At 41.0% G+C, this 23,087-nt stretch overlaps 1 protein-coding gene across 1 annotated transcript in view; it reads right to left on the bottom strand.

Annotated features, from left to right (window-relative positions):
* Positions 1-19,295, bottom strand: part of LOC128669320 (uncharacterized protein) — a 32,220-nt gene extending 12,925 nt beyond the window's left edge. Inside the window, exon 1 of the mRNA XM_053744072.2 lies at positions 18,809-19,295. Within this exon, the coding sequence (XP_053600047.1) occupies positions 18,809-19,253 (445 nt within the window). The 5' untranslated portion in view covers positions 19,254-19,295. The remainder of the gene's footprint in view (positions 1-18,808) is intronic.
* Positions 19,296-23,087: the final 3,792 nt, after the last annotated feature.

Raw genomic sequence — 23,087 nt, 5'->3', positions numbered from 1 at the left:
CCGGTAAGAGGCGTTGAGTTCCCGCTAGCTAAGACCTGTTGAATGATATTGTCGGAACAATACCTGTTTATTATTTTTGTAATGCAAATACACAGAATGATTTTTTTGTTCTCCAAAGTTATTTTCATTCGCTTCTTCATTCATCTCTTCTTTTCATAATTATTGCTGACACTGGCGTCAGATGTTACATTATTTAAGTCGAATATATTTTACAATTCTATAACAAAACTTTCGAACCCAGCCACCGATCATAGCGGCGCCACTGTCGCTTCATCTGGTAATGTAGAGCTTTGTGCGTCTCTCTTTGTGTCGCATCGGAAAATAAACCTTTGTATCGAACCGATCGGTCTTGTTAGTTTGTTTGTTCGTAACTAGCAAACGTCGAGCGTGTACAGTTTTATTCATCGTTCCTATTTCTGATGTGTGACATCTGTCGATTTCAGAAGAGTGACAATTGTTGGAATTTTTCTGTAATATATGTATCTAAATGAAACTAGGACTACTACCATAAGGAAACTGGGGAAATCCATTCTTCAGGTTAGCAAATTTATGTAGCCAGGAGAGGACTTCGCTATTTTTTAAAAATACTACCAAGTAAGCAAACAGGTATACGCCACATCTGATGGTAAGCGATCACCACAGGTGCATATAACGCGTGCAGGTGTTTATAACGCCTCACCAGACCGCAACACCAGGGATGCAACACGCGCGTTACCGACTTTGTGGCCTAGGATCTTTTGCCACAGTACCCTGTAATTATTATAAATAAAAATCTGTTGTAACCATATTAGAAGTTTTGATAGCCGGATTTAACCGACTATCAGGCACTCATATGCTTTTAGCCAGAATCCATGCGTCGTTTTATATAAAAAATTCGATGTGTGTGCATCCAGACCTCGGCTGCGAGTGTCATTTCGGCTGGGATTGTCATTCTATATTTGATTTGACCAATTAACGTGAGTAGCAGTAATGACTACTAGTGTAATTGCCTGTATCTTTATGTAATAAAAGTGAACCAGTTATAAAACAATTTAATTTGCTAGATTAATACGGAACACACACCTACAGAACTGGTTATTATAACATTGAACTTTATTGCGTAATATTATGCAGTTCAGTTTAAAAAATACCGGAATTATAAATGAATACCCATTTTATTTCGACGCGTCATTGTCTAATGACCTAAATTATTCTACGGGATGTTTTGATATCAGTTTTGTCACATGTGCACTTCAGAATTTGGGTAGTAAAAGCGAATATTTTTAAAGTTTGTTATTTATCATGGCGTGAAACTAGAAGTGCTGGCTTGATGTGATGCCAAAGACCGAGAGAAGCGGAAGAGAAGAAGAGGAAGAAAAAGTAGGACCCTGAGGGAGAGTTCATTCACAGATTTAGATATAAATTACCACGGGCGTAGGCACAAAACTGTTTAGCGCCTTCTGGAACCAAAACTCGGCCCAATGGAAAAAAGTGCTTGTTGACCATCACATAGCATCAAGCTTCCAAAAAATTCTATAATTGAAATATAAATATATTAGAACAAATCACACAGATTGAGCTAGCCTCAAAGTAAGTTCGAGACTTGTGTTATGGGATACTAACTCAACGATACTATATTTTATAACAAAGACACATATAGATAAACATCCAAGACCAAGGGCCTTCATTTCCGTATATTGTAAGGTGGCATGGCAGGAAAAAAATGAAGATTGAAAGGCGATGGTCCTATTGTGTACATAGATGAAATCAATTTTAGAAGGTTCACCTAGCACCAAGTTTTGAATGGGAGATCGAATGGACTAAATCAGGTCGAACCAGTAAGCACAAGACCCACAAAACACATCGCGCAACTTTTTATACTAAAAATTCCACTGGTGTGGAGTTCAGCAAGCAGCTAGCCACAAGAAACGCAGGTATTATTATAAATATGCATTAATTATGTTCAACTTTGTTATTATGTTTTTTGGTAGGTAAGTAGATCATTATATACTTACTTTATATACTGTTTTTATTTTAATGGATTTCTAAAAGGAAGGGTTTCCTTTCAATAATCTAGAAAATCAATGAAAGGCGTGTCATCATCACAGCTACTCTGCCCATTGTCCTGCAACCTTCTACGTCACAGTCTAGAAAATTCTCTTGAACGCACAGTGTGCATACTAAGTTGTGAGCACCGAAAATCGGTGTGATTCAATTGTAACCATAGGATTGTCATTATGTTTGTATAGTTTACATTATGTAATTTAGTTGGCTATTTTTTCTTTGTAATATTATGATATTACAATTAAATGGGTTATGTCCCATATATTACCACTACCATATTACATAATATTACCACTTCAACTTTTTTGTTCCTGAAAACCGAAGACCATCAGAAGTTGAAAAGTAAAAGTAGGAAAGCGGACCCTGGGCTCAGAGGCAATATGGTTGAGAAAGGAATTTGGAATAAGCTCAGATGAGATAGAAAAGACACGTTTTTTATTTGCCTACCGCCAGCCGAACTCATACACAGTCGCGCTAATTTCTGTTTTGCCATGCCTCTCTTCGTAATACAATAAGACAGCTTCTACAACTTCCACTGACTGCTCCTACATGTGATAAATTAGTTTACATCCATAATTCTGCAAACTAACTGGTTTATTATGACGGATCAATACACATTGAACGCTAGCAGATAATAATCGAATGTGTCATACACTGTTCACACTGACCTCTTTACGCACTGGACAGGTCAAACTATGTATGTATGTATGTAACTATGTATGTACTAAAATTACCATTCTTATTTTAAAAACTGAATTCAATGGAAGTGCATAATAAATTGTGGCTATGATTAATTTTATCGTGATAAAAATACTCCGAAAATATTCGATCAGCACTTAGACATGACAAAATCAATTAATGTTATATACAAAATGCCGGAAATATTTAAAATTAAGGAACACGGTTAGCAACATTCAAAAAGCATCAAATGTAGAATTTATGTCATTTACAAATTTATGTAAGTATACATGAAATGAAATATATGGGAAAATGACATAATAAAATTGTAAAAAAAATACTTTAATTAATTGAGAATTTTGTTCACTTTAGTTAATGTTATATCCGATTATACTATTTAAACAATACGTATATATTAATTGCCATCCTAGACATCTGAGATTCCAAATTTTAATAACTACCATGAGTACGAAGGCAAAGATTAATCCAGCATGTAATACAAGTAAATGGCTCGCAGCATATCTGCGTCGGCGCAGTGACCCGTTTACCAGCTTGTTGTGTAATTGTTAGCACTTACTGGAACTCGATTAAATCATGAGAGTCTTACACAAGATATAACTAGTTATTTCTAGATATAACTAGTTATTTCTAGATATAACTAGTTATTTCTCTTATAAGGATAAAGGCAAGCATGGAAGCCTTACTACAAGTACATTTAGATCCAAATATATTTCGTATGTTTGATTAACTTCCGTTAGTCATGGTCATTGTTTGAAAGCAAATGTTAAATTTGGATATATAATCGAAATATTGTCTACACATGAGAATTAAGCGTTCTTAACAGAATTGGTGAAAAAAGAATCGTTCTGATACATTGAAAATAGGAGAAGGATCATACGTTAGAACACTTAATACGACACGATGCCTTCTTCAGATTATAGAAGGGAAGGTAGAAGGAAGAAGGGGTCCAGGAAGACCAAGAGATAGTTACATCAGGCAAATAAAAGAAAAATATTAAGGAGCTGGCTGGAGAACCATGGAAATAACTCTAACGACAAGAGCCTCGCTCTTAAATCAAATTATGATATGTGAATTAAAATATATGTATGTAGCTAATGTCTTTACTGTAGTACATAATGTTTGAATTTTTAATTAACATCTTGTCTATAAAATTCGTGAAAAAAATCCTATACCATATAAAAATGTTTGTAACCACATGCTAATCACAACTAATTAGAGGATTGTATTTAAATATTTTGGCTTCTTCGTGTGATTTTCTTGTAAAAAACTTTTACGGTTTTATAAAAAATAATTTGTTAAAAATATTTCAAAAAAAAATGTTTAGAAAATACTTTTTTTTTGTTCACAAACATTCTCAGAAAAAGGTTCTATCCAGTATTTTAAAAACAAAAGATACTATGAAAACATTTTAATTACGTAACTAACAAAAACAATTCGAAACAACGAGGCGGACATGTTTATTATTTGTAAGTACAATGAGCTAAAACTTAAACCAAACTAAAACAATTTTAGCCATTATTATACATTACATACAAATTAGTATGCGCGAAGCATCTGTACAGAGTTGCTTGAGTTATAAATATATTTACAATAAAAAACTGCGTTGAAGATTAGTTTAAAGTTATAAAAGGAGTTTTTCCTCGTAAGAATATGCAAGATTCGAGATAAAAATAATTTTATTTCTTTTTTTTTTTTGTTGTGTTGTTTAGTTTTTATTTATTTAGATTTTTTATATCTTATTTAAATATATTGTAATATACATGAGAAAACATTCTTTATAATTTCCTATTTAATAGAAATAACCTTTGTATGTATATAAAAGTAATACTGATGATACGCAATGTTTAAAAAAAATGACTAACTAATATTTGTTTATTTAGGTTGAGTTGCCTCAACGCAATGTATGTTAGGGGTGCTAGTGCGGGAAACCTCCTCGAGCGCCCGGTCCCTTGAAGGCTTTAGCCTCTCTCACTTTATCCGCAAGGATCCGGTGAGAGCGGCGGGCTGACAAGGGATTCGGGACGGTGCACCCTGGGCGGTAGCCAATAACTCCCTGGTAGTCGGGGTCTTATTGGTTACTGGCGAATATCCTGCTGGTGGGAGCCACTCCTTCCCGTCTGCTTTCAGACGGTGAACGGATGTGGCTCACGTTTAGCGCGGTGGTCTTGGCTTAGGCCAGCGTCGGGCACCTCGTTACCCCATTTCGGGGCCGAGGGTGCTGTGCCACTTTGTGGCCTGTGCCGAGAGGAAGAAAACCTCACCAAAAATAACCCCAATCCTAAGGTTCGGGCGTGCCGATAGGATGAATGGCGGAGGGGGAACTCCGTCCCTAGCGCTCACCATGTAGTGTGGGAGATCAGGGACCTCACCCTTGTAATAAAGGAAACTAATGAAATGGCGAGTAGTAAAAACAATCTACCCCAGGAGGGTACCGGCTTAGCCGGAGAATCCCTTCCCACGCCTTCAGGTGTGGGCTGCCCCACCGTATCTGGGGGGGGCACTAACCGCCTGAGGAACGCAAGTTCCTCCAATTTGACGTCGCAGCCAGAGGCTGGCTCACTATCCGACGCATCGTCGTGGGTGAGCGTGGAGAGCGTCGTGGCGGCGTCCGACGTGGAGATGTCGGAGCCGAGGCGCCGGAAAAGGTGCCGTAATCCGGTGGAGCCGAGGGCTGATGGGTCGGATGGCGAGTCTGCGCCGAAGATCCGCCCACCAACAGCATCGGCAAAGAAAGGGGGCCGACCTAAATCGGCACTGACGGCCGAAGCCAGGCGTGAGCTGGCGGTAGCACGTCGTGATGAGGCTGAACGGGTGGTGACCCGAATGGCTGAAATCGCCCTTGCGAAAAGGGCGACAGTGCTCTGCAGCTCTACGGTGGAGGGCCAAGTCGGAGGTGCCCTTAAAGAATTGGCCGACGCCAATATTGGTGTCATCAGGAAGGTCGCGGCCAGTTCGAATAATCTGAAGGGCACCTTCGTGAAGGGCCTTAAGGAAGCAGCTGCGTCTCTCGAGGAGGTGGTGGCTGTTCTCATCAGGCGCACTGCCAGCGAGGAGGCTGAAAGGCTACAGGCGGAGAATAAACGCCTGGAAAATAAACTGGATGCGCTGCAGAAGGAGATGGTGGAGATGCGTGCTGAAATACAGCGGTCCACGCAGCCTACGGTGTCGCCAGCGCGCACTTCCTTGGCGGACGTCCCTGCTGGGGACATAGAGTCGCTGAAGCGGCTCATATTGGAGACGGCGGGCCCCTTCGTAAACGCCCGCCTGGACGGCATTGAAGATCGTCTCCTGCCGAAACCGCAATGGCGCCCCCCGCTGGCGACGGACAAGCGCCGCACAGGTTCAAACATTGTGGGGACTGTCACGTTGACATCGGAGTCGGAGGAGGAAGATCCCCCTGCGGTCGCTAGCAATGTGGCCCAGTGGAGGAAGACCCCGCTCACCCCCAAGCCCGTAAAAGGTAAGGGGAAGGGGAAGAAAAGTGGGGGGAAGACCTTGGAGTCTAATCCCCCTGGGGCTTCATCGAACTCCTTCGCCCTGTTGGAGTTGGACCCACTGCCATCAACGGCGAAGGCCCCGCCCCCACCTCCTAGAGCAAAGCCAGTGCCGAAAACCGCGGAACCTCTGGCGACACCTCGGTCGGCGCCTCGGTCGGCATCTCAGTCTGCGCCCCAGTCGTTGCCTCAGTCGGCGCCTCAATCGTCGCCTCAGTCAGCGCCTCGACCAGCGCCACGTGCCCTTCCTCCAGCCCCGGCGTCTATGGATGAATCATGGACGACCGTGGTGAGAAGGGGCACCCGGAAACAGGCGACTTCCGGCACCCGTCCGGGAGATCAGTCTGCCCCCCAGATGGCGGCGAGGCCTGCTTTGCAGAAGCCTCAGGCTAAGTTGCGTCCTCCGCGCTCGGCTGCCATCCTTCTCAAGATGCAGCCGGATGCCGAAAAAGGGGGCGCCACGTATGGCCAAATTTTGGAGCAGGCGCGGCAGCGGGTTGACATCGGAGAGCTTGGCATCTCCGGTGTTAAGCTAAAGAGAGCGGCCACCGGTGCCCGTATCATCGAAATTGCGGGCACCGAAAGAGATGCCAAGGCTGACGCCCTGGCCACCAAATTAAGGGAGGTGATGGACCCTCAATTGGTCGATGTGTCCCGCCCCCAGAAGTGTGTGGACCTGCGCGTGATGGGGCTCTGCGACTCGGCCACCCAGGACCTGGTGCGCGGTGCGGTCTCCCGGGTTGCTCAGTGCCCCGATACTGCCGTAAAAGTTGGGGAGATCCGGGTGGACCGCACTGGCACCCGAACAGTGTGGGTACGGTGTCCCGTCGTGGCGGCTAAAAGGTTGACCGCGCCTGGCACGCGTCTCCTTGTTGGCTGGGTGTCGGCGCAGGTGAAACTGCTGCCGACGAAACTAATGCAGTGCTACCGCTGCCTGGAGGTTGGCCATGTCAGCCAGGTATGCACTGCAGCGGTGGATAGGAGCACGCTGTGCTACAGGTGTGGCAAACCAGGCCATAAGGCCTCCCAGTGCACGTCTGCAGTTGCGAACTGCGTGTTGTGCTCTGAGTCTGGCAAACCGGCGGGACACCGGGTCGCGAGTGCGGCGTGCCCGAGTGCGCGCAGGAAGAGAGGTGGAAGGCGGGGTGCGTCCGCGGCTACGGCCCAGACGCAGCCCGCCCGTGCGGCTCAGCGAGCCGAGCCGATGGAGACGGGGGCCTCCCAATAGTTATGGCTCTCAAAGTTCTCCAGGCGAATGTCAACCACTGTGCCAGGGCGCAAGACCTGCTGGCCCAGAGCGTGGCGCAGTGGTTGATAGACGTGACGGTAGTCGCTGAGCCGTACTTTGTCCCCCCTAGGGACAACTGGGTGGCGGACCGTGACGGCATGGTCGCCATTGTCTCGTCGGCGAGCTCTTCGCCTCCAATGAGTGTGGTGCGCGGTCATGGAGCGGTCTCGGCTCGTCTGGGCGACTTAGTTGTGGTAGGGGTTTATTTCTCTCCCAACCGTCCACTCAGCGAGTTCGAGGCGTTCCTGGCCGAAGTCGAGGCGCTTGTCCACAGGAGCCATCCTGTCCCTGTGCTTGTTGTTGGGGATCTCAATGCCAAGTCAACGGCCTGGGGATCTCCAGCAACAGATGTCCGGGGTGAGGTTATGGAGGAATGGCTCATCACCGTCGGACTGGCGGTGTTGAATAGGGGCACAGTTAACACGTGTGTGCGGCAACAGGGCGGGTCAATAGTGGACGTTTCGCTTGCTAGCCCTGCCCTGGCAACCCGTGTTCAGGGTTGGGAGGTGTTGGAGGACGTGGAGACGCTCTCCGATCATCGCTACGTGCGGTTTGATCTTTCCGCGTCCTCGGTCGCTCCGAGCGGCCCTAGCTGGGCCCCGAACGAGATCGGTCCACGGTGGCAATTAAAGCGCCTCGACAAGGAGTTGCTCCACGAGGCGGCTATCATACAAGCCTGGTGCCGTGCGCCAGTAAACGTGGTGGTTGAGGATGAGACCGAGTGGTTCCGCGGCGCTATGACAGCGGTGTGTAACGCGTCAATGCCCCGGAACAGTACTCGTCCTCCCAGAAGGTGGGTGTACTGGTGGTCTCCAGAGCTTTCGCGGCTACGCGAAGCCTGCATTGCTGCGAGACGCCAGTACGCCCGGTACCGGAGGAGACGGCGCCGGGATGAGAACGTAGAGGCCGCCTTGTGTGCAGCGTTAGTGGAGGCGAAGAGCGCGCTGACGAACGAGATTGCGGCCGCCAAGGAAGCGGCCAGGGAGGAGCTGCTGGCTTCGCTGGATCGCGATCCGTGGGGGCGTCCGTATAAGCTGGTCCGCAACAAGACTCGGCCATACGGTGTCCCTTTGACGCAGAGCTTGGAGCCGCAGCTCCTCGGCGAGGTAGTTGCCGCTTTGTTCCCGCAGGGAGCGGCATTCCAGCCCCCCAGCATGGCTCCACCATTGGATGTGGGGCTTGAGGACCGGGAGGAAATTCCTGAGATCACTCGGGACGAGTTTGGCGCGGCCGTGCTCAGGCTACGCGCCAAGAATACCGCCCCGGGTCCAGATGGTATTCCAGGTCGAGCGTTGGTCCTCGTTCTAGACGTCCTCGGGGAGCGACTGAGGGGGTTGTTTAACGCCTGTTTCGGGCAGGGAAGGTTTCCCAAGGCGTGGAAAGCGGGACGTTTGGTCCTGCTACGGAAGGAGGGACGACCGGCGGATACCCCGTCTGGCTTTCGTCCAATCGTAGTGCTCGACGAGGCAGGCAAATTGCTGGAAAAAGTCACTGCTGACCGCCTCGTCGAGCACCTGGAGAGAGTAGGTCCTGACCTCGCGGATTGCCAGTACGGGTTCCGCCGGAAGAAGTCAACCGTCCACGCCGTTCTGAGGGTGAAGTCCATGGCGCAGGATGCGGTCTCCCAGGGTGAGGTGGTCGTGGTGGTGTCTCTTGATATCGCCAATGCCTTCAACTCCCTCCCCTGGCCGTGCATTATGGAGGCACTTCGCTACCACGGGGTGCCGGCCTACCTGCGCCGGATCGTCCAGGACTACCTCTCAGATAGGAGGATAGTATTCCCTGCTCGAGATGGTTGGAAGGAGAGCACAATGACGCGCGGTGTTCCACAGGGTTCTGTCTTAGGACCGCTCCTGTGGAACATCGGATACGACTGGGTGCTGCGGGCCGTAAATCCACCAGGTGTGGAGTTGGTGTGTTATGCCGACGACACCCTGGTCGCGGCCCGTGGAGCCACATATCGAGAGGCGTCATTGGTCGCTACTGCGGGAGTAGCGCAAGTGGTGCGCCGAATCCGCCGGCTGGGTCTGGAGGTAGCCCTTCAAAAATCCGAGGCGTTGTGCTTTCACGGCCCTCGAAGGGGGCCCCCGCCAGACTCCAGCTTGACGGTTGGCGGGGTTCAGATCGCCATCAAGCCGACGATGCGGTACCTAGGCATCGTCCTTGATGGCAGATGGAATTTCGGCGCCCACTTTGCGGCGTTGGTGCCGCGCGTGATGGCGGCGGCTGGTGCGCTGACACGGCTCTTGCCAAATATCGGAGGTCCGGAGGCGTCCTGCAGACGCTTGTACATAGGGGTCGTGCGATCCATGGCCCTCTATGGTGCCCCCATCTGGGCAGAGGCCCTGAGTAACCAAAATATCGCTCTTCTGCGACGTCCGCAGAGGGTGATGGCAATCAGGGCCTCCAGAGGTTATCGCACGATCTCCTGTGAGGCAGCGTGCTTGCTGGCCGGTAGTATTCCTTGGGACTTAGAAGCCAGGACCCTCGCGTCTCTGTTCAAATGGCGTGAGGAGGCACTAACCCGGGGCCACCGGCCAGCACCTAGGGAGATTGCGGGGCGCCGCAACGAGCTGTGTCAGCGCAGCATTCAGGAGTGGAGCCACAGGTTGGAGCGGCCCTCTGCTGGGCGTAGAACCGTCGAGGCTATTCGTCCAGTTTTGGCCCAGTGGTTGGCGAAGCAGCACGGTTCGCTTTCGTACCGCTTGACGCAGATGCTTTCAGGGCATGGTTGCTTCGGGGGGTATCTGTGTCGAATAGCGGGGCGTGAGCCGTCTGCCGTTTGCCACCATTGCGACGGATGTGCTGACGAGGACGCCCAGCACACTTTGGAGGACTGCCCAGCCTGGGACGAAGACCGCGCGCAGCTGCGCGCGGTTGTGGGGGACGACCTCTCCCTGCCGGCTGTCGTAAGACAGATGGCCCACAGCGAGACGTCGTGGACAGCGGTGCAGGCCTTTGCGGAGAGCGTAATGCTCCGCAAAGAGGCGGCGGAAAGGGAGAGGGAGGATACAACCGACCTCCCCATTCGCCGCCGGCGCACAGGGCGCAGGAGGCGGGCATACGCCCTGCACCTGCTGCCCCCACAATAGGGCCGGTCGGGTGGCGGAAACGGGATTTCCCGTCGCCCGGCTTAACGGCCCCCGGGTAGAAAGGCGCGCCCATGCCAAGCGCGCCTTTACCCAAGCGGGTAGAAGGCTGACGAGCCGTCCCGCTGGCCGCTCCGAGGAGAGCGGCCGAGCCGAGGCCGCCGTGGTAGCGGCCGCCGCGCCGGGGCTGTGGAGCGAGAGTAGCACATGGTCCCGGCACAAATGCGGTTGGCGTTGGCATCGTGTGGTTTTAGTGGGTTCAAGTCCCACACACCTGTCCGGCTTCCCGTGGCCGGATGGACGGGACGAGGGTCTTTCCACACGTTAAAAAAAAAAAAAAAAAAAAAAAAAAAAAAAAAAAAAAAAAATGTATGTTAAAGTTAACGTCATAGTTGACTGGAACGCAACTCACTCTCTAACTCTCACAGCATAATCATGCATGACAAGTAAATTGTAATTCCTTACAAAAACCGTTCATTCATACCGGTTTATGAGATTAATGGGAACGATCATTTTCTCAAGCAAATAAAAAACTTCTCACGTAAATCGTATACCTTTTTCGCTTCGAGCGTGGAAGATTTTTTATCTAATCTTGATTAGATTTTACTCGTATTATGTTAGAAGTTATATGATAGTCGTGTATTCATCGACAAATACTTCAATAGTACAAGGTATGTGAAACACCCAATTCCCATACTTTACAGCTTAATCCCAAAATATTTAGCGCAAACCAAACTTGATTGGATTGCGGCCGGCTTTTTGGTCATACAATTAAATAGAATCTAGTATATATAACCAAACCTATGATAGTTTAATCATTTTTATATTGGTCAATCATATTGTGTACATACATCGATTTATTTTGTTGTTAATTACAATATTTATTTTTTATCTCTTCTCAGCAGTGGTCGTTCCGAAATGCCAGTAGTTTGTAGCTTGTGAGAAATAACTATTTAATATAAAAAGTGCCTGTGAAGGTCTAATTTCTGAATAAATGATTTTAATTTGAATTAAAATAAAAAAATATTTCAAATTTCGTTCTTGTCACCACGTTCGTGGCCCCCGATTTTTTCTTTTTAACAACGGGAAGACATTTTAAAGAACTATCTATGAGGCTAGTAATTTAACAATTCTATTCACAATCTAAATATTTTATTAACACGCCTTCTATATAACTTCTTATTAGTAGTCGTCGCCGGCGCAGCCTTGGGTTCTGTCGCGAATTCTAAGCAGTGCTGGGACCGATGTGACACAGCCTGCTGCATGCCCAGCGCATCGCTTGCACTGTGGTATTGACCTAATTGTGAAATTTTACGCGGAATTTATATTTAGGAGCGACTTTTTTTGGACGCTGTAGGCCAAGTTTCTGATAGGGTCCGAGTTGCTTTAGTAGTTAGAGTAACTCAAAGCCAGAAAGTTTGAAGTATAGAGGAGACACAATTATGTAATTGATTTGGAAATAAAGGGCCTTAAATGATATTGTATCAATACCTATACTCAGCTTATTCCGGTTCTTTGAGGCTTAGTTGGTTACATGGGTCCAATATATCGAGATCCTGTGTGATGTATGTTTTAAAATGGGATGGAGCACAATTTGAAGCATGGCTGCAATCACTATGAAGATAATCCGTTTTAAAATGTTAAAAACTGGTTGTGGGTAGTCCCACAATCAGTTTTTAATACTTTAAAACTGACTGTTCTATAACGAATTTGATACTTCTATGGTTAAACAAATTTCTCCTGGATGGTCTATACTTGTCCTCGCAAAGTAAATCTGTAAATCTGTGTGATTAATAATAAAAAGTAAGTAAAATGGCTTAGCAATATTATACTCTGTCAAGAAAGTAAAGAAAATAAACAAAGGCGCTGTCTCCTGTCGGCTGGCAACACTGATCAACCAATCTTGACCATTATATTTGGTATTGCAATGGCAAAAAATGTAATTCATGAAAATGTGTTTTTATTTTCGCTTTTTTGACAAACATATATCTCGTTATTTTTAATTCATAATATCGTGTTAACAGAAACAATTATTCAAACAACTTCCTAAGGTACATCCGCAATCCATGTTGAGACAGTTTCCTCCATACAACGCTGTGATACACAGCACAAGCGTTTAAATCATCAACTGTGTTTTGTTTAGTCATCAGCGATAATATCTTAACCTTAGTTTTTTTTTTTTTGCTTAGATGGCCTTAACGATAAAGCCATATCTATATTTATTTTAGAGCACGCTGTAACCCAAAGGTTATAATAGAACATTTATAAGATCGCTTCTCAAATCAAATGATACTGAATTCGAAACGGACCATAGAAAAAAATCTGAAAAATGGTAGACCTATATCCGATGCTACTGAAGGTACAATGATAATGAGTATCAAACGTCTCTAAAGTATTTTTTTTTATTCTGTTTTTTCTCAAAACAAATCCACCTTGTCTAAATTGGAAATACGTAAACGGAATCCTTCACATTAAAATAGATTTAATTTATTAACTTTATAACAAATTCTACTCTTACGCGCATTGGTTTATTTCGATTGTTCCCAATTAAATCTTAAATTTAACAAAAATAGTGCTTCTAGAGTCTGTAAAATAACTTTATTCATAGTTATTCGATTCGTAATTTTGTTCATATTTTTTTCATACGTATCTCTGCACCATAACAGAACTTACGATTCAAATACATTTGTTTTAGCCAAAACATTTTTGTTTTCATTTTCGATAAACCAATATAAATTATTTCACGATCATAATTAGTTACTCATAAAATCGTGTTGCCAATGCACATCTGACGCTGCACCTTGCTGCTATTGCACTTTTGAGATTGCAACACATTTATATGACACACTTACATTCTAATGTGTTATTAAAATAATTAGATGTTAAAGGTCACGTGAGTTACGTTTCTCTAAAGATTTTCATGCGCAGAAAACAGATGTTCATACAATTACGAATCAGACTTGCAAAAACTAAGTTCTTTCTGTATTTGAAGTATTTATTTTCCTGCCAGTTGACTGGAAGAAATCCTTCCAAGGTATAAATCTGACTTCACTGTATCACCTTTTCTGTGTTTTTTTGTTTCAACGTTTTCTTACGCAATAAAATGTAAAATATAACTAATTATGAAATAAAAACATACAAAAACAAAGATCTTGGCTAACATCAGCAAAAATAAAATAACAAAACACAAGAAGAACAAGTTTTTAGTATTTTAAAATTGCTGTGGATATCTTGATGGTTGGGTTAATCACCCGAGAGTAAATGTACTCAAACCAATTAAGGAAACACAGACTGGGAGGTTCTAGGTACTTACGTCGATCTAAGATAGTCCCGTTTTTGATAGAATAAAAATTAATTACTTTATATCTAGTTGAAAGTTGAAAAATTTTTTTATGGGTTTTGTGGAAAATTCTTTGCATTATCGTAAGTAGTATTAACTTTCTTATCTTTATATTCAAAATTCAGTATTTATAACTTAAATAATAAGTATACTTCAAAGTAGAAAACTATTTAGTGTTGTTTTTAAGATTATATCGTTTATAAATTTTAAAAAAGTAAGAATATTGCTTATACTCTCCTATGGCTCGAAACCTAAGTACATTGGTGGTTGAATCTGAATAATCAATCGAAATCTCATTTTGTAATATCTGATATAATACAACCATAAACAACATATAAAACAATAAAGAATGCGCCGAACTCGGACAGACAGAAGGACAAATGTTGCATTTTGTATCGGTAAGGTCGTTAGGCTGCATGTAACAGTTTCCGGATGGCCTTACATTATTGACGAAAATACTGTGCGAATATAAATTACTGGTTTACCTGGCCTAGTGACTAGAGGAGCAGGTAAAAATTACCTTAACATTGAGCAAATTTAATTACAAATATATATATTTACCTCAGTTGCCAGTATTTTTTTTTTTATTAATTTAGCAATCATTTCAAATGCCATTCTAATTATGTATTTTCTTTGCGGCCAGACTTTTGCGCTTTCTTGTCTCGTAATTACAAAGAAAGAATTACCTACTTTTCGAAAGATTCATCTTTCGATTCTTTGTTCGCAAAACTTTCAAGTTTTGTGAACAAAAATAAAGTAACCAATCGATCAGATATAGTAATATGTGCGAAAAGTGAGTGAAGTTGCAAGAAAATGCATCGTTATGGTGACGAAATTGGTAACGAAAATGTAGAAAAAAACCGGTCATAACTTGTTTGATATAGTCTCGATTATATATTACTACTTATTAGCTTGTAATAATAAATTAATATATATTTTTTTGTTTTCCATTAGCTTTTCTTAGGAAACTTAAATTACTTTTTTGTTTTTATCACAAATATTTTCTTCTCATCGTCATCATTATGTGTAGCCTTCCGCAACCCACTGCTGGGCATAGGCCTCCTTCCGTCTACGCCAACCATCTCTGTCTTGGGTCATCTTTGTCCAGTTGTTGTCAACAATTTTAATTATAATTTAATTTTATTACCTTAGTGTATTACGTTATTGTAATAATATTTTTTATTAATATATAGAATGGGAAAAAAATCTTAACAAAAATAGAGAAGGACTCTGCCAACTTTTAAACTTTTATATTAAAGTATAAACAATCAATGACGTAAAAATATAATAATGACAATTAGAAACGGGATACGGATACCACACGCGTCAATACAATCAATCAATAAAATTAATGACATCTGCAATTAAGTGACTTTAGTAGGTATGTTTTTTTCTCTAATTTGAAACAATGAATTAGCACATAAGTTTTTAAATTCAATAAAAAATGTTTAATAATTTAACTGTTTCCCTATCTTGTACCACACTGTACCAAGGAAGACCTCAATCAATTTGACAACAAAACAATAAGAATAGTTAGTGCCAATCAAATTTGACGTTAATGTTAACCTGTCCAGAAAAACCCATTGCAGTTTTGTCTAAACGCTAACTGTACGCAGGTCAGTCAACTTCAAAGTTGACGTTGATTTGGCGCACCTCAGAGTGGCCACATGATCTCACATCATATGAGTAGTCGTAACTTCACAAAATGCAGAAGAATAAAATACTATGATGTCTGTGTTAAAAAAAATGTATAATTGATGTTAGCTATTCCTTCGTTAATCAATATATGACAATTAGGTTGTTTGTTTGTTAGTCACGTATATTTATATACATTATATGTGACGTACACAGCCGTGTGCTCTTGAAACCGACAAAGAATATTGATTTGAGGTTATAAAAAAGTACCAAAGAAATGTAGTATTCAATTAAATTTTGAAATATAATCAACAGAATATAATTATGTATTAATAATTAGTCTTTTGCAATGTATTTAATTAATCATTATATTTTCTGTTAAACAAAAAATAAACCATATGTTTAGAGGTTTTAAATACGAGTAAAAATAAAGACACACACAAGTTAAGTAATTTATCTGTGTTAAGTACACAGATAAAATATAAATCCTAATAATGTTATGAATGCGAAAGTTAGTGATGATGTGAATAGCTATATATGTTGTTACTCTTTCACACCAAATCTACTGGACGGATTGTTATGAAATTTGGCACACGGGTAGAATATAACCTGGAATAACACACAGGATACCTTTTATTTCGAATTTCCTAGGGAAGCGAAGCCCCGGGGCGAAGCTAGTCCTTGATAATTATATCTGTGATGCGATTGACATAACAAATTTTTGCCTTGACAATGAAAAGTACCTGTAATTTGGAAATATGAATATTAACAACCGGTTGGCCTAGTTGACTAGATGAGGGTCACGCATTCGATTTCCGTGTGGGAATGAAACTTTAAATTTTACTTATACTATGTTTGCGCTTGAGGTTTTTTGTATGTAATATATTTAGTAGTATGATAAATTGTATACAAATGGCAAACGATACTTTATGATCTAAATTTATATTACCTATATATATTATTTGTTTTCATATAAGTAAGAATTTAAGAAGTAAGTTTTAAGTATCGTAAGAATTACGTCCGTCATATTATGTGGTCACGTTTTTCGCTTTCTTCCTCAGTCATTGAGCGTCGGAGCCTAGAGTCCGTTAACGATAAATTAATAAATATATACGGACAAATCACACAGATACGACAACATACAACGATACGACAATCTATGAGAAAAACCATAGATTTTACAACTTTTATCTCTCTCTCACCTCTGCATGTTCCCGGTCGCGTTCGGGGTTGTGAAGCCGCGAAGCCCGGAGTCTGCGTAACATAAAAATTTAAAAGTTTTAAGATTCGGCTGTGATTTTACAGCCGGCCGCCTGCTGACGTTAATCCTCCTTGGGAATGCTTATGTTCCCTGAGCGGCCTCGTACAACATCCACGGCAGGACATGGAATGGTCCTATTCTGGAGCGGAACCACACGCCACGTTTAGCATTTATTCTTTAAAGGTAAAATAATACAATTTACTTCAAGTTATTGTTTTTTTAATAACGCCTCATTAAAATGTAATCAAGCCGTACAATACGAAAGCATTTTGTTGTCCATTTTGAGCCATTTAAATGAATTATTAAAGTTTCAATTTACAAATTCATTCCATTACAAGTCTGGAAAATCGGACAAAACATTGGTAATTCAACCCGAAACAATTAAATTTTGGCACTATACTCCGTCACAAAATAACGTAGACACAGAATTTAAATGACATCCAAACTTATATTATAAATGCGAAAGTATGTTTCTTCTTGACGTTTTAGCCAATATTCTTGAAATTTTGCATACATATACTTTGATGTAAGGAAAAGGACATAGTGTTTAAGTTTCATCCCAGAAAAATAACTGCTCGGTGGAAAATTAACGCGGGCGAAGCCGAAGGCAAAAGCTAGTACTTATAATAATTATGTTCTAAACATACATCAGCATTAAGCTATTTTAACTTTTGATTATTACAGCTAAAAATGAATCGAAACGGACTCTAGGCTCCCCAGCCGACGCTAAATGGCTGAGAAGTCAACCGGGAAACGCTCAGATAAGAGATTACAGCTAACAATTACCTATCAAATCATTTGACATGGAACGTTTCAAAAACACGAAATTTACGTCGAAGGAGAAATCATTCGAGTCACGCGATTTCTGTGAGTCACCGTTTCAATAATAAAGCTTCAGGATGTATATAGTTACCTATCCACATTTTAATGTCATTAATTGTTTGACGAATTATTGACGTAATCGGATAACGTATCATTACTATTAACCTATCAATATCCGCGCGGCCCGATCTGACTGCGATCGTTTTTTTTTTGTTCAATTGTTTTTACCAACTCCATGATCGAATACATTGATCGCTATGCGTAAAGTTTAGTTCTAGTGTACGAACGTTGCTCCACCAAACGGGCGCAGTGTACTGCAAACACAACCACTAGCTACTCCGCGCTTCGGAATACCGTAGTGGGAGAGTTAGCTGAATTGGCACTAAGCTTCTATATATAATTAGCTAAATTGGTATGTGTAAATAAAATGCATATGCATACATAACAATTAAATGTCACTTTAATCGACAAGTTTCATTAATTACACTATTTACTATACTTATTCTGATTAAAACAGTATAGGTTTGTCTCCAAAATTGTGACGTCACAGTATTTCATTGTCATAAAAAATGCATTGCATTTTTTTTACATTTATAAAAAGTATCTCATTTATTAATTGGAAAATAAATCGATTAAAAAAATATATGTAAAAGTTTAATTGTTTCAAGCATACGTGTTATCCTTCCGTACTTACGTTCTGCGCTCGCGCCAAACAGCCCGCACTATATCACCAAAATTTGCGGCAAAAGCTTTAAACCACAATAAAGCACATCGATTGCTCAGTGGCTACTGCTCAAATATTCATCAGCACATTAAACGTCATTATGAAGTGCAGTGATTAGATATACTCGATTTTGCCCGATTTAGAAAATTCTGAATCGATTTATCGACTCTCGAATTTTGATATCGAATATTAATCTCGTGATAACTAAATTCATAGTGAAATGCAAACGAATATTTCTCTATCTTTGTAAAATACTCCATCATTAGTACGGCGTTGTACATATACCTATCTTTCTTGTATTAATATTTTTTGTTATGTAGATATTTTCGTGGAATAAATTTATTACAAACAAACAGAAATTTTGGTAGCGATTCTTCAACCAAATCACCAAAACATAAAATAAGTTGGCTCACTTTGCAAAGCGAATCTTTTGTTCAGCAACAGTCCATCCAGAAACTTGTAGCCCTGTTCCCTGCACGCCCGTTCCTTCACTTTGGCCACAGCCGCTGTCAAGGACAACAGATCACTGGCAAGAACCACTGATGATGCATAATCCGGTGACTTCTCCACAGGAGGCTCCTCTGGATTCTTTCTCCCCTCCTCATAAACATAAGAACCATCTTCAATCACTTCCGAGTTATTCCTCACTAACTTAGTCAAATTATTCACTAACTCATTATCGATGCCGAAATTCGCCGCTGTGCGATTTAATAAAGCTAATTCACGGGTGTTCAATGTCCTATTCGATTCTAATAGTGATGCGAGTCGTTGCAAAACTTTGTTATCGATACTAGTGATGTTTACGTTTTGTGCTGCGGCGAGCGCGCAAGCAAACGTCAAAATTGCGGCGCAGAGCATTTTCAAGGCGTGCGCTCGCGCCGCTCTTTAACGCAAACTGAATGAGGCTTTACTCTGTAAGGAACTAACCTTCTGAGTGACCAGTAGGTTGACCACAATTTAGTATCTACGTCATAATTATATCAACGTTGTTTTACGTTTATATGTGATTTCATTATAATTTCAATATTGGTCATAATAATAGATCCGCTTTGACACATTTAGGCGGTTTTACCACAAATTTGAAGTAAGTAGTAAGGAAATAAGGAAGCCAAATTCGGATATTTAATTTACATACCTTATTAGATCGTTTGTGGGTTAGATGACTAGGGTTAGCTCTTTTAGTCATTTGAGTCTAAAAATGTACATTTGATAAAATGGAAAACCCTACTCGCCTTAACCATGAATAATACGTGATCTCATGATTTCGATGGTAATCCTCTAAAGAAATCTGAAATCCATGTCTTTCCAAAGAAATCCACAGGTACGTACCTATATACAAAACAATTTGAAAAATAATGAGTCGAATAAGTTATACAAATTTCAATTTAATTAGTAATGAAATAATTAGTATTTAAATATATTACACCTCAAGAGAAAGCCATTACAGCGGCAAAATAGCATAAAAAATATTTATCCGTGTTTAAAAAATTACGTGGTCACTGTACAATTAGATTTCCGTAGCCATTCCTTTATTATAATTGCTCATTGTTTTTGTAGTAAAGAATTTGTATAATCTCAATTTGAATTAATAACAACAGTTCAGGTAGATGTAATCTTGTGAAGTAATATTTCAAAATTAACACAAAGGATATTTTTTAATTTCTGTCTCATTCAATTTTTAGATTAATGAACATATTCTATGAAAATTAAGACAAATTCTATTAATTGATTTTATTTTAAGTAATTAAATAATAGTTAAGTTGAATCAAAGCAGATATGGTTAAGTACATTATATAATGGCTCTTTCGAAAGTCAGTGCCTTGATGGCGTTAAAAAATCGATAAAAATGTGATGATAGCTAAGCTTAACTCTGTCAACTCACTCTCACATCCCCTACGTAATTTGCTAGTGATAATTTAATGGTGATGGTGTAAATTCTTGTATCAGATGTTATGTCGAGATAAATGATTGGATTATTGAGAAACTATAGCAGTTTTGACCAGTAGCCAATGTCAACGCATTCCTTGATGGGCATTCGAGAAGCTAACTACTAACCAATCACAATGCGCTATTGTGACGCAACGACAATCACACCGCAAAGTGATTGGTTCGCTGCGTCTCACTTCGAATCGACTTGATGGTGAGAAATGAAATGTTAAACCGATCTCTAGTCGGAGTTCGCACTGAAAAACCATAGCCATATATTGTTGTAGTACAGTCAACAGCACATCAAATTACCCTGCATGAACCTTCTATAGTTTGCAATGATTTTGTGTAGGTTGATGTGCTGTTGACTGTACATGAAATAATCAGATCAAAGTCAAAGTCTGAGAAGCTAGACCTTCACAGGTACTTTTCCACGTCAAATTTTATATCACATGTAATTTCTCAAAAAGCTACAAACTACTGGCATTTCTGAACCTATTCTTATGTAATGGAAGGTTGTTTAGGTTAGGTCAAGCTTTGAACCCGCAATATTATAGACACCTGTCAAATAAATAATACGTTGTATTTTTATTGTTTTTGAATATATGTAAATTATTGCGTGTTATCATCGTTACATCTTTTTGTGTCCATAATTTGGAGAATAGTACACATATTTTATTGTATAATTTTTTCAACACAAGTTTTATACGTTATGTTCGCCAACAATTATTAATTACATACTCAAAAAACATGTTTGCAACTTGGCAAAAATAATTTAGGTCATTCACAAAAAAACCTTCGCTAAGTTGACGACCTTATTGATCCAAACATTTTTTTTTTTGCCATCAACCAGTCCAATAACAAAAGATAACTCCTATGCTCAGCTGAATCTAAAGATTAAAAAAAATCTAATCAATCAAAAATGTTATTAAGTTTTCAACTCTAAAACGTGATTGTACGAAAAACCAGTTTTTAATCCCTGACCTTTATTCCAAAACCCAAAGACCTAGAATATAAAACCCGTTACATTTTAAGTTTATCTGATCTGATCTGATCTTCAAAACAGGTCCTATACATTTATGGGCTCCAACGTCACATAATAAAATCGGCTTTTAAGTCATTTCGTCATGCAAAAAGAAAACCACATACATATTTTTGAAACCAGAAGCGGCCCAGGTTCGAATCCTACTCGTGCCACTCGTGCCTATGAGTTTGTATACCAATCTGACGTATGTATATCTGTTGTATGTATATTGTTGTTTTTATTTACCACCAATACCGGTGAAGGAAAACATCGTGAGGAAACCTGAACACTGGTTGACATTCTGGGTGTGTATGCAACTGTGTGTATGTACTCGGTAGGTAGACATACAAGTTAATATCAGATACATAAATTTATATTTAAAAAATGGTAAGCCCTTCTGGCATAATAGGGACCAACACTGTTTGAATGAGTTTCTTTCGGTATTTATTCTCAGCAGTGGTCGTTCCGAAATGCTAGTAGTTTGTTGATTTGGTAAATATCATTTAATTAAGAATATGACGTGAAAAATTGCCTGAGAAGGCCTAATTTCTGAATAAATTAATTTGATTTTGATTGCCAATGACAACTTGAATAAAATCTGACCCCAAGGTTAGCAATAACACTCGAAAAGAAAGAATAGAAACCTGGATTAATGCTGTCTTGATTCAAAATTATATATCTTTACATATTACAAAATTACCCTCCGCGTCTGTAAAAACCACTGCACGAATTTTCATGCAGCTTTCACCAATAGGTAGTGTGATTCCTGTAAAAGGTTTAGGTATATAAATATGTTTTTACCCGAGCGAAGCCGGGACGGGCCGTTAGTTGTAATATATAGGTGTTGAAATATTTACGTTTTGAAAATTATTTTGCTACATGTGCCGTATGTCCCGCAGGCCTCAAGCACTATCGGCCGATTGTACCCACTGGTGATATAAACAAATTACTCGCAAGGAAGATGAAAGGGCTTGTTAGTAAGCCACGGGAATATTCCCGAATTAACTGTCTGTCAAGTGGGAAGACCTCGAGGTCCTTAGGGAATAATAAACTGCCCTTTGAGATGTCCCTCTAAGGTTTATTGTACGTGACTATAATATTATTTTGCCGTTTCTTAAGCCACAAATTGATAGTGCTTGTGATCAAGATTCTGCTGCTATTTCAAAAATAAGGTGTTGATTCCACTAACGAAACATCATGTCATCATAATCGTGTCTCAATTATTTTTCGATCGTAAGTAAACGGCTTAAGACGAGATGGTCGGATCAAAAAATTCGACAAAGAATGCCAGAAAACACCAAGGATAGGAATGCGTGGAAGAAGTTTGGGGAGGCATTTGCCCAGCAGTGGGACTTAAACAGCTAACAAAAAAAAGTAAATTATGTTGTTTACTCGTGCTATTGGAAGTCGATTATATATTCCTCATATTATATATTCAATTTGTTTTGTATAACTCTATTGTCATTGAATTATTCTTCAAGTCATAATGCCACAAATGATTTCGGTGAACTAAAAAGATTACGAATTCAAATCAACGTACATTGCTTGATTTTTATGTGGGATTTTTATTACCGCAATGAAAAACCACCAATGTATGTCAAAACGGTCGGCAAACTTTTAACCGATAGTGTATTTAGCATAAAGCTATTATATTTGAATTGATGTAATCTTAATTTGTGATGTAAATTTACGATAATTCCTTTCAACAGAAGCAAGCGGTAAAATATGAAAATTGTTGTGTG

Source organism: Plodia interpunctella, chromosome 4, assembly GCF_027563975.2.
Source record: "Plodia interpunctella isolate USDA-ARS_2022_Savannah chromosome 4, ilPloInte3.2, whole genome shotgun sequence".
Taxonomy (NCBI): Eukaryota; Metazoa; Arthropoda; class Insecta; order Lepidoptera; family Pyralidae; genus Plodia; species Plodia interpunctella.
This window is presented reverse-complemented; position numbering and strand designations above follow the sequence as displayed.